The sequence below is a fragment of the Halictus rubicundus genome, chromosome 15 (assembly GCF_050948215.1).
Source record: "Halictus rubicundus isolate RS-2024b chromosome 15, iyHalRubi1_principal, whole genome shotgun sequence".
In the NCBI taxonomy this organism is placed as follows: domain Eukaryota; kingdom Metazoa; phylum Arthropoda; class Insecta; order Hymenoptera; family Halictidae; genus Halictus; species Halictus rubicundus.
In genome coordinates, this window is record NC_135163.1 from 3,340,268 (window position 1) to 3,351,700 (window position 11,433).

General features: G+C 32.2%; 4 protein-coding genes across 5 annotated transcripts; 2 read left to right on the top strand and 2 right to left on the bottom strand.

The window, feature by feature from the left end:
- Positions 1-50: 50 nt before the first annotated feature.
- On the bottom strand, positions 51-1,268 carry LOC143361336 (uncharacterized). The gene is made up of 3 exons (XM_076800674.1): positions 993-1,268; positions 806-924; positions 51-263 (listed from the first exon to the last, which is right to left on the bottom strand). The coding sequence occupies exons 1-3, from the start codon at positions 994-996 to the stop codon at positions 51-53; spliced, it is 336 nt and encodes a 111-aa protein (XP_076656789.1). The 5' UTR covers positions 997-1,268.
- Positions 1,269-4,271: 3,003 nt separating this feature from the next.
- Positions 4,272-7,513, top strand: LOC143361445 (adipocyte plasma membrane-associated protein Hemomucin). Its single transcript, XM_076800830.1, has 4 exons — positions 4,272-4,676; positions 4,751-4,956; positions 5,043-5,328; positions 5,423-7,513. The coding sequence occupies exons 1-4, from the start codon at positions 4,567-4,569 to the stop codon at positions 6,768-6,770; spliced, it is 1,950 nt and encodes a 649-aa protein (XP_076656945.1). The 5' UTR covers positions 4,272-4,566; the 3' UTR covers positions 6,771-7,513.
- Positions 7,514-7,768: 255 nt separating this feature from the next.
- On the bottom strand, positions 7,769-9,078 carry LOC143361450 (protein C3orf33 homolog). The gene is made up of 5 exons (XM_076800837.1): positions 8,847-9,078; positions 8,717-8,776; positions 8,442-8,643; positions 8,270-8,382; positions 7,769-8,203 (listed from the first exon to the last, which is right to left on the bottom strand). Exons 1-5 carry the CDS (start codon positions 8,919-8,921, stop codon positions 7,943-7,945), a joined length of 711 nt encoding a protein of 236 aa, XP_076656952.1. The 5' UTR covers positions 8,922-9,078; the 3' UTR covers positions 7,769-7,942.
- On the top strand, positions 8,709-11,409 carry LOC143361448 (uncharacterized). 2 transcript variants are annotated; one of them, XM_076800834.1, is made up of 4 exons: positions 8,709-8,830; positions 9,622-9,731; positions 9,813-10,036; positions 10,458-11,409. In XM_076800834.1, the coding sequence occupies exons 2-4, from the start codon at positions 9,696-9,698 to the stop codon at positions 11,236-11,238; spliced, it is 1,041 nt and encodes a 346-aa protein (XP_076656949.1). In that variant the 5' UTR covers positions 8,709-8,830; positions 9,622-9,695; the 3' UTR covers positions 11,239-11,409. The 2 variants fall into 2 exon arrangements, with proteins under 2 accessions (XP_076656949.1, XP_076656950.1); XM_076800835.1 differs by lacking the exon at positions 8,709-8,830 and having other exon boundaries at positions 9,343-9,731.
- The last annotated feature ends 24 nt before the right edge of the window (positions 11,410-11,433 follow it).

Genomic DNA, 11,433 nt, shown 5'->3' on the forward strand with positions numbered 1-11,433 from the left:
ATAAAAATTTAATCATAATTTAGGTGTGTTATTCCTTATAAATCAGGGATTCAACTTTTTAATAATTTGTTAATCTCACATGTTTTTTCACGCTCAATTTGATCCATAACAGCTTTCAAATTATTTAACTCACTTGTAATAGATTTTAATTTAAAATCTAAGTGCTCAAAACATACTTCTTCTTTATTAAAATTGTCATCAAAATGTATCTTTTGCTCCACGACATTATCTATTACATTTGATTTTTGAGCCACATTTATCATCTGAAAAATCATGTATGATTTATAAGAAATAGGTTCATATGTACAAAATATGTTGATACGATTTAATAAAAAAGTTAAGAAACCCTTGTAATATTTAAGATGATATATTAAGAAGATGAAAAGTCATTTGTAACATACTAGGTGTTAAAAATATTAACTTAAGGACCTCATGAAGGAGGCTGTTAAAATGTGACTAAATTTTGGGTAGCTCAGACACCTAAAATATTTTTATCAGTTTGTTTTCACATACAACATAAATATCGATTTTTGGTTGAAAAATAGAGTTTGAATTTTTACATTTCATGCATTTTTTACAAAGCAATAACTATTTGAAGATAACGATTTTCAATTTTTCAGTCTGTGTTTTCTACATCATCTAGATACTTTTTTCTACAACTTTCCCACCATTTTGCCAGCAAATAATGATGGAATTACACTTTCTTAGAACCTAAAGAATAACACGTTATGAATGTTTCACGTGTCTGAGCTATCCAAAATTTGGCCAATGTTTAACATCCTCCTTTATTAGAAGTAATCATTACTTGTATTTCATTTTTAAGTTGGATACATTTTCGAAGCTCAGCAGCGCATTTAAATGGGCATTGCTCTCGAGCATCACACAATTCAAACAAAGCGTCTTCGCATTGTTGTTCAAGATTATCTGAAATAAAGAAATTCAAATGAATTTGTATGGCTGTTTCTTTATATATTTCATTTTTTTCCACTTACCCATTTTTCATAATATATGATGTAGTAATTACTGTATAATTCATAAATAACCTAATCTAAAAGTATGTACACAAAATATTCCCTTTGAGGCGGTGTGTTCGATGACCTCTTCGGTGTCATATTTTCCATACCCGCAATTCCGTTGCGCATCCAGTAGTGCGCAGATTTTCGAAGAAACCGAAAATGATGCCAACAGACTTGTACAGACTGTGCATACCATGCACAGAGAGTTTTACCATGCATTTTTCTGTGTAAGGTTCTGAATTACCGACTCTGTAGAAGACTCTACTCCTATACCTCATCTGTGCTAAAAATGATTATTTTTCATTACTTTATAGAAAAAAAAAAAACAGAAATGTATTCATTCAGATTTTTAGCGATTTTTATTACAATATATGCCCAACGAAATAAATTTATTGTTATGGTAGCAAGTTACCAAAACCGTGGCTAGATCTCATAACAGATTTGATGGCAGATTTTGGTCAATGTCTGCTGCAAATTTGTTGCCCGATTCTGTTAGCAAGATCTGGTTTTACAGTGATGGAATATTGGACGGGTTTTTTTCGCGTATGCGCAACGATTTTGGCATTGGCAAAGTAAAAGTTTGGCTAAAATGGGGTGCCTTGGTCGCCACCGCATAATTTCGCAAAATTTGTTATTATTTGATTTCGAAAAATGAATGTATAACATGTGCATGTCAATATTCATAAAAATTTACCAAAAATTCCTCACAAGTAGTACTACGATTTCAACAATTGTTTGAAAAACGATTTATTCTCTAACCCCTCTTAGACAAAAAATAAAAATATTTTTCAATCACTGTATTTGGTGCGAATATCTGATGAAAAATACATGGTTATCAATGATAATAAAAAGAACCAATACGTAATGTATAACGCCTTTAAAAAACGGGAAGCAATGCTAGTTATTCAAAAACTATCGTTTTGGTTTAATAACCTTTTTCTCATTGTTACTTATTAGTACAGAAAACACAAGTATGAATGTGTTAAATGTCTATATTTTAGTAGATATACAGAAGTTGGCCATCCTTGCAACGTCTCATGCAGTGATGTAACATATATATGTAGTGACATTGCAGATTTGCCTACCAGTGTAGGTATACCTTTAGTCGTCGCTTTAGGACGCAAACAGAACGTTTACAACATTTTTTTTAAATATGCAAAACCAGAAGGTAACTGAATCCAATTCCGCTGGAGCACCCGCGATGAATCGAAATGCACGAAGGATGTACGCATACAATATGCGTAAATATAATGAAGCGTCATTGACCAAGAATGGGGCCGATGAGCCAGAACCTCCTTCGCAACTATGGGAGGTGGGCCCCTTTTTTTTTGTAACAATGTGTTTATTGTGCCAATAAATACAATATATACAGCGGGTACAATAAACTTAAACACAAAAAAAAGTATAACAAATATAAATGTTTGATGTATAAACTAAAGGCTCGGAGTTCCGGGCACGCACGGTTTAATACTATGATTATATCTATATGTACACTGCACTTATTGCAACTATTAACACTTAGACTAAGTATGGCTTAACTTAATTAGGGATACGTATATGTATATGTACAGAAAGGCACGGGTTGGGAAAAACTGTACAATCTTTGGTTGCAGGTGGGCCCCTATACTACCGGTACGCTACCCGTCAAAATGCTAGAAGAGGTAATACTGTAAAAACAAACGCTCAATTAAATGTGTTATCTCTCCCTGTGTTTGTATAATGAATTCCTACTCCGTTATCCCTGAAAAGATATTAGTATTGTCGTCACAGCGAGTCGTCAGCCAATTAGCATGAAGAGAAATTTTTTGTTCTTTTCGGCATTACATGGTGTTACACGAGTACATATAGTGCGATGCCGTGTAGGAAATGCTGTGTCACTCTTATCATCTGCTGTTATGAAGAAGGCACACGCGACGGAAGACGGAACAGGGACAAGAGGAGACCCTGCCTGTTTATAATCGAATTCGTTTACATTGTCCTATCGACCAATAGTGAAGTTATGCGTGCCTAATAACCAACCCAATCCGCGTTTGTTTTCAGATGACTCTTTTTCAGCAGCGGAGCACTGTTTACACAGCATCAAATTTGGACAAAAGTTAATTCGAATAACGAATAAACCAATTTAAACCGATTAAATTCGGCAATATCGGTTGGACAACAAAGTATCATGATAATCATAATCTATAGATAAAAGACGAGTCGTATACGCTCGAGAAACCGTGCTTTACAATTTTGGTTGACAAGTTTCGATTTCCTAATTGGCAGATTACATTGTAACGAATGAAGGAATAACGATTGAGAGTAATGCGATCGAATAACGTTTCATTCGTTACTCGTTATTCGTTATTCGAATAATGCACAACTCTGCACAGCAGTACAATTATTACACATATTCTTCAAATAAAGGATATGCATTCTATGCGCATGTGTAATGATTATGGAGACATCTATCGAATTCATTTCTAAATCTCACCAAACAAATGCATGTAAACACGCTATCAACACGGATTCCTAAAAAATTTAAATTACTTTGCATATACAATATAAAGAATAGTGTTACAGGTAAAGATGATTAGTGGCAAAAGTATAATTTCAACATTTAAATAAATGTGATATTACAATAAAATACTATGAAAAAAAGAAACAAATTATTTTCATTAAAAGGAAACGCATTACAAAAATGTTATAAAATAAAAGACAGTTATAATTGAAATAAGAGTAAAAAAGTCTCCGAATTTTGAACCAATATGATTCTTACGTAATGTCATACATTATTCATATACTTGCTATGTATGCGTATACATGTTATATATTCTCGTGAATTTTTAACTTAAAAATAAAGTATATTTTACCATGTAATTTGTGGAATTATACATACGAAGATATCGTGAATATTATCTATATACATGTAAGAATAATCATTTTTTTATCTTGTTGACTGTAGAAATAGTAAATGACCAAATCAAAACATAAGGAGATGTATATATTATCTACATTTACACGCGTTAAAGTGGTTATATTTTTTATCTATTATGAGATAATAAAAAAGTATGTTACATATACTTACGTCTTTATCAGCGTAATTAATCTGTTTTTAAATTTATAATGCGATAAGCTTAACGTTCAAGGGCGTAAACATAGAATACTGATATGAGTCTTCCATGAAATTAACGTTGACACTGATGAACGTTTAAAATCTTAAGGCCAAAATTAGAGTGATAACGGAAATTTTGCTGCTGAGTTGGCGATAATTAAAAGTTATATGGCTAACGGAAATCGATCATATCAACATCTTCCGTCCGCGTGGCAGTTATTATTCAGTTTTACATTTGGTGGTTCGGTAAAGAGTGTATTTTGCCGCATACGATTCACCGCCATTAAAGTGGTGAATGCCGTTATTTGCACCGGCAAGAAACAGTTACGTAAAAGTGGCTTTTTTCTGAATATCATCCGCATTGATATGACGAGGCTTTAGCAGAGTTCTTCATCTTGACAGTTTTCGCCCGGAGTAACGTTTAAACAAATCTATTGTAAAGTAACGAGTCAAGCAATGGGATATTTAAAATCTATTGGTACATCGATAATATATATCGGGGCTTTCTTTGCTCTTATCACCTTTTTACCAGGATTACCTCCGCAAGTCGAATTTTCTGAATACAGGTATAATATTTATCCTACTTCTTAATATAACGGAAAGATATAAAACAACTACATTCTTGCAATTACTGTTTCAGAATAAAAAATCCTTCTGAAACGAAATTACAATTTGAAATAAAAAACCGGTTAGAAGGAGCTGAAGTGTTATATGCTGGAGAACTGAAAGGAGCGGAGAGTTTTGCTTCATATAATGGGGAATTATATACTGGTATACGTGGAGGTTATGTTGTAAAAATTGACGGGAATAATATTGCACCAGTCGTTAAATTTGGTCAAAAGTGCGGTGTGTACAAGTTACTTTGTCAACTGTGCATTACTTCCTACTTATCCTTGGAAATTAATTTGAGGCTGTTGAATACATAATTGTAGATGGATTATGGCAAGATGAAAAATGTGGCAGACCATTGGGTTTACAATTTAATGATAAAGGAGAGCTGTTTGTTGCTGATGCGTATTATGGTATTTTCAAAGTTAATGTGAATACCCGAAAATTCGTAAATATAGTTAATAGCTCTAAACCTATTGATGGAAAAACTCCAAAAATTGTTAATTCTATTGATATTGCTAAAAATGGAGATATTTACTGGACGGATTCGAGTACAGACTTTCCTCTTCACGATGGAAGTTACACATTACTCGCTAATCCATCAGGAAGGTAAGAATTTCAAACTTGACTATATTGAAGACATTATGAAGTAGATGGTATTGGTCGTATAAAGGATGTGTATAAACTTTTCGATTACTTACAGATTGATTCGATACAATGCTGCAACAAAGAAGAATGAAGTGTTAGTAAAGAATTTAGGATTTGCAAATGGACTTTTATTGGCTGACGATGAAAGCTTTGTAATTGTGTTGGAATGTTCACATTCACGTATTATAAAATATCACTTGAAAGGTCCTAAAACTGGGCAATCAGAAATTTTTGCGGAAGCTTTACCTGGGATACTGGATAATGTACATACCGATGGACAAGGAGGTTTTATGGTATCTATAATCACATATGTTGATTCTGAATATCCTATGTTATCTCAGTCTCTTATACCACATCCATATTTAAGAAAAATGATTACCAGACTTTTGTACCTAATAGAAGCTCCATTTAAACTACTACAAGATGTTTATCCAAATTATTATGCAGAAAGAGTTATATCTTCAGTAGGTTCATTCGAGTCTTTGAAAGTTATAGTAGATGCAAAGAGTATGTCAGTAGTATTGAGAATGGATAAAGCAGGGAATGTTCTTGATGCTATTGCTTCTGATGATGGAACAGTTCACGACATAAGCTCCGCATACGTACACAACGGGTATTTGTGGTTTGGTTCTCCTTTTAATGAGTATATAATGAGAGTTCCATTTAAACAAGCATTTCCACATTTGAAAGAAAGTAAACAACCAGCAAGAGAAAAGCGACATAAAGAACAAGAACCACTTTTGACTGTTTCAAACACACCAAATATTAAAGTAGATGTAAAGCCTTCAAAAGCAAAAGTAACTGCTAAGGAAACTACTCCAAAGCCTACAGTTACAACACCAAAAGCTACAGCCACAACACAGACACCTACAACCACAACACAGAAACCTACAACCACAACACAGAAACCTACAACCACAACACAGAAACCTACAACCACAACACAGAAACCTACAACCACAACACCCAAACCTACAACTACAACCACGACACCAAAACCTACAACTACAACCACGACATCAAAACCTACAACCACGACACCAAAACCTACACCTACAACACCAAAACCAACTACACAAAAGATAGCAACAGAACAAAAACGCCCTACTACTACAGCAAATCCACCCTCATCAACACCACCTCCTTCAAAAGCACCAATGAATGAGGTCAAAAAAGAAAACTCCAAAGAAATGAAAAACGAAAACTTAAAAGAGGTGAAAAAAGAACCTTCTACTTCTAATGTTAATACGAAAACGACAAGTGCAAAAACTGATTCAACAGAAAAAAATCAAGAAGATAAAGTGAAATCGAAATCTGATGAATCTGCAAAAAAAAATACTCGTGAATCTCAACCAGGACAATCCAAGCCAGTTGAGAAAAAAAGTGATTCTACGAAAAAATAAATATTAATGTGTTGACTATCGCGTCAAGTTTGGATTAAAACTTGATTCTATTCCATTCCATGTTAAAGGTTCCATATATTCCAGACATATCGACGTAATTGTTTTAATTTTACATGTTTTTTATCATTCCTACATTCTGCTATTATAAGGATATAGAATCTGCTTTCATTTATATTATTCTAACATAGTTCCATGAAATAATATAAGATTGTTTTATTTTATTCTATACGTAATACATGCGATAGAAAAGTCAGAAAACGCATTAGGGACTGTGATTTAGATTTGTATATAAAGTTGAAAATAATGTTGGTTTTGCAAATTTTTTTCACAACACGGTACGTTACACAACATACTAGTATTGTGTTTAGTGTGTACGTATACATATATATACACCTGTATGTATATATATATGCATATATACATATATATATGATAAAAAAATATGTATTTTATGAATCTTGATTTTATTTAGTTATAGAACAAAGATGAGACCCAAGTGGAACATGGAAAAGAGTATTTTTGTTATAGCTATTCTTGTTATTTTGATATTAACTGATTAACATTCCAAAAAAATGATATTTTATAATAGGGTAAGATTAGATGTTGAACTGATTGTATAAACAATGGTAACTAATATTAGATCAAATCTATTTGTGAGATTTAAATCATACTCTTATAATTAAAATTGTTTAATGTATCTGAAAGAATGTATCTTCCATTAAAATTTTCATTTTCTATTTTTATATATGATGTATTTTTCTACTCAAGGTGTGTTAAATATATGTATATACATATAAGCGTACGTATTATTTATGCAAAAAAGGATTCACAATAATTTCTGATTAATGGAAAACTAAATTTGTACTAGTTAATATTTGTTTCTTGAAGTACATGGTACATATAAAAATTCATTTTGTTGCATGATGGTGTAAAACAATGTTCTTACTTTTATACGAGAGTTAGTAAAAGATTGTATAAATGGTATGATACGAATAAAGTTCGGTTTTTAAAATAATAATTCTTTATTTTGTATAAATATTCGAAATTTTAGAAGCTTTAAGTACACATTCAACAGCGTTGATTTGTAGTACTAAAAACAGGTGTCCATTTGCATTACAAAAATATATACTAAATTTTCTGTACCCACCTAAAGTAATATCATTTCTGAAAGTTCAAATACGAAATCGTGCTGTAAACTTTGACAATATTCTTTCCACTTTTTCATTTAAACTTTGTTGGATTTTCCATAAAAGTGTAGGTTGTTTAGTGAACTGCCAATACCCGTTTCTTTCACGTTTCGCCCGTTTTTGTGCATTTAGCAAGCGTTTCTGATAATAGAGGACATCTTTGTTATCTAGCATTGACTTTAACGAATCTTGTTCTACTACAGCGAAACCAAGTCTTACTAAGTCTTCTCCGATCCTTATTTGCTCCTGTACCAAAATAATGTACACTTTAAATAAAAAATATATGATTTTGACACCTACTAAATCCTTTACCTTATTCTGTTGCAATGTAGTAGCAACTATACAATTTAAGTATTCTTTTGTAGAAAACAAAGGTATGAAATTTATGTTTTGCCCATTAATAATTGTTTGTAACCAGTTAATACCTAAAAGCATAAATCAATTAATGGAATATATTTGTGGAAATTTCACTTTTATCACTTACCATTAGATGTTACATTAAGTCCAGCAATTTTAATGGGTAAGAACTTCTTATTATTTAATCGAGGCAGGGCTATTAATGGCTTGTGATCAACCATTAGAAGTGTACCATGACTAGGTTCTATACGTTTTACGGTACCTTGAAGTGGAACTTTTTTATGCATAAAGTGACACGGTATACTGGATGGACTTCTAAATTTAGAAAACTAAAGAAACAGTAACAAAAAACATAAGACGTACAGTTAAATTAGATGTATTGTCAATACATGTGATACATACGGGCCTAACTCGGTGAAGTGCAATCACTAAAGCGATACCAGAAATCCCATAAGTGATGACCTATAATTTTGAAATACATGCATGTATAAGTAAAATTCGGTTTTAACGAAAAATGTAGGTTAGGACGTACCTTTATAGTTTCAGTATGAATTTCACTGTATGCTAAATATCTCTCCAAACTACTCAGTTTTTCCTCTGATCCCATTGTTGATCAATTTTCGAATTTTTTACTGAAAATTACAAGACGTGTTTCTACCTGTTATTAGTATGGACAAAAATATCTTACTGAATACATGTATACATATGAATATAGAATTTGATCATCAATATTTTGATACGGATTCATAGCATTATAGAGATGAATTTCCAAAAATTAAGTTTTTTCACGTTCAAGTCGGTGTTAGATTAGACACTAATCTATGAGAACCGCGTGATAATCTGTGATAACTATTTTTTTTTAAACTTTTCTTCTTTTAAATGGGTTATTTAGTTATTAATTATTATTTACATATATATATATTTACATATATACATTGCAATTAATATAAAATTACGGACAAGTATTACAATAAATAGTGCATATATTTAAGTACATATATATACGCAGGCACTCATAAATCAAATTCGTAAAATACAATAAGAAATCATAAAATTTAGTAAACAAAATTATGTGACAATATAAAATTATATTACAATATTATGTTATAGTGATATTCAATATATTTTAAATAAGCGATTTCAATATAACGTTTTGACTTTTCACACGAATCGAATATATTCATTTCCATCCTTCACTTTCTTTCATCCATGTCCCATGTGTAATATGCGTGTGTCAGTGCACGCACTGATATCACAACTGAGAGCTAAAGTGACAAGTGAAGGAATTAAAAGGATACTTTGAATAGGGCCAACATCGAATGAGTGAACTATAAAAAACGAGAAACCATTCCAAAGGTTGATTGACGGGCATATTGTGAAAATGTTTCGTGATGGTCAATACTTGGAAGTAATAAAGGTATCATGATCAACAGCTGTCAACAGCTGTTTACAGGCAATCCTGCAACCTGCACAAGTAAAATAGAAGCTGTATTCGTAGGCTTCGGACAATTGTTTAGCGACCGCTGTTGTTACTGTTCAAGAAAGGATCATAAAACTTAAAAGGAAAAGAATTTCAACCAATAAATGGCTTGATCTTGAGGATTGGGTAGCGGTATACAAAATTTTGGAGAGGGCAATTCTACGGAACGTTCGTAAGGAAGGATTGTTTCAAAATTCCGATAAATGTAGAGGCAAAAAGTCGACCCGACAACTAGATATCACGTAAGTCTAACAATTTTCAATTTAACAAGATTGTATAACTTTAAACGATGATATACTTAAAATTACATTACCTGAAACAGATTGTATATATATTCAAGGACCGAATATAAAATATGACACAAATTTCTATGATTTAAACCTTCAGAACTCGAAAACATCAAAAACTACAATTTGTTGTCGTTATAAATCATAATATAATCGGGGGGAAATTGCTCACTAACAAATGGACCTTTGTATAAAGCCTCTCTGTATAAGACAAATTTTCGTTTGACTTATTCCCCCAGATTCATGGTATCGACGTTCAACTGTATTAGATAAAATATGAGCTACTATTTTCTTTTTATAAGCCTGAGAATATGAATACTGCATAGCGTTGCAAATCGTTATTATTTACCTACACGAATGTTTTTATAAATTGTAGATACACTTTCGAACAGTCAGAAATCACAAAAGATGTCTCATCATTGCCTACGATCAGAGTGAATGTATCCCCTGCGAAGAAAAAATCAGGGAAATTGGAAATATCAGGAGCATCGGCAGAAAAGGAAGAAAATGGTGATCGAGCATTGGAAAAATCACGAAGTTGTGCTCGCAACGATACTAACGAGAAAAATAACGTTAACACTTTACCAAAGAAAGCAAAGAATTATGACGTTGTTACAAAGTTAACGAATGACAGAACAAAGAGTATTAAAACCAAACGATATTTACAATTGGAAGGCTCGAAAAGCAACTCGTTGGAAGAGTACGTGCCAGACGCACCAGCGACTAAAAAATTGTGCACGAATTTGAAGTATATACCAAGTAGGAAGAGTACTTTGGAACGGATCCAAATATCATCGAACGAATACTCTCCTACGATATTAGATAATAAGAGCACGGTAGAAGACGTTCGATATATCCCGAATTCTATCGATACGTCGAAAGTGTTCTACGAAACGTACGAGCCTAGCGCGGCGAGAATCGTTGATCTTCCTGAAGAGTATGTTCCTACTTCGAAGGGAACCAAGGCATCTGTTGAAGAATACCAACCTGACTTTACTAGCAAGTCTATGAAATTTGATAACAGTTACGTGCCATCAAGCGTTCGACAGATTAACGAAAATGTGGGGAAAACGGACAGGCCAAAAAAGCACCAGTTAGAGAAACATTTATCACGCCAAAAAGAAATTTCAAAGAAAAATATGGATCTCTTTACTTGAAACATATTTTGATAGCTTTTAGTCAAATCAAACGCATAAATCAGAAGATACTATTATTTTTAACAAATATATGAAATATAAATATCTTTTAATTTTACTATATCACGGTGGAGAATACCATGAAACTGTACAATAAATATAATTTGAATAAAAAAAGTTGTATTTTTAGTACAGTGTTTCTTACTGCTATTTAAA

What these genes read in the sequence shown, in the direction of transcription:
- LOC143361445 (XM_076800830.1), top strand. Translation starts at nt 4,567, where the DNA reads ATGGGATATTTAAAATCTATTGGTACATCGATAATATATATCGGGGCT. An exon ending in GTCGAATTTTCTGAATACAG is followed by an intron (nt 4,677 to 4,750) that starts GTATAATATTTA and finishes TTACTGTTTCAG; the next exon opens with AATAAAAAATCCTTCTGAAA. An exon ending in TAAATTTGGTCAAAAGTGCG is followed by an intron (nt 4,957 to 5,042) that starts GTGTGTACAAGT and finishes ACATAATTGTAG; the next exon opens with ATGGATTATGGCAAGATGAA.
- LOC143361448 (XM_076800834.1), top strand. Translation starts at nt 9,696, where the DNA reads ATGTTTCGTGATGGTCAATACTTGGAAGTAATAAAG. An exon ending in AATACTTGGAAGTAATAAAG is followed by an intron (nt 9,732 to 9,812) that starts GTATCATGATCA and finishes CTGTATTCGTAG; the next exon opens with GCTTCGGACAATTGTTTAGC. An exon ending in ACCCGACAACTAGATATCAC is followed by an intron (nt 10,037 to 10,457) that starts GTAAGTCTAACA and finishes TATAAATTGTAG; the next exon opens with ATACACTTTCGAACAGTCAG.
- LOC143361450 (XM_076800837.1), bottom strand. Translation starts at nt 8,921, where the DNA reads ATGGGATCAGAGGAAAAACTGAGTAGTTTGGAGAGATATTTAGCATAC. An exon ending in CACTTCACCGAGTTAGGCCC is followed by an intron (nt 8,644 to 8,716) that starts GTATGTATCACA and finishes CTGTTTCTTTAG; the next exon opens with TTTTCTAAATTTAGAAGTCC. An exon ending in CTACATTGCAACAGAATAAG is followed by an intron (nt 8,204 to 8,269) that starts GTAAAGGATTTA and finishes ATTTTGGTACAG; the next exon opens with GAGCAAATAAGGATCGGAGA.
- LOC143361336 (XM_076800674.1), bottom strand. An exon ending in AACTTAAAAATGAAATACAA is followed by an intron (nt 264 to 805) that starts GTAATGATTACT and finishes ATGATTTTTCAG; the next exon opens with ATGATAAATGTGGCTCAAAA.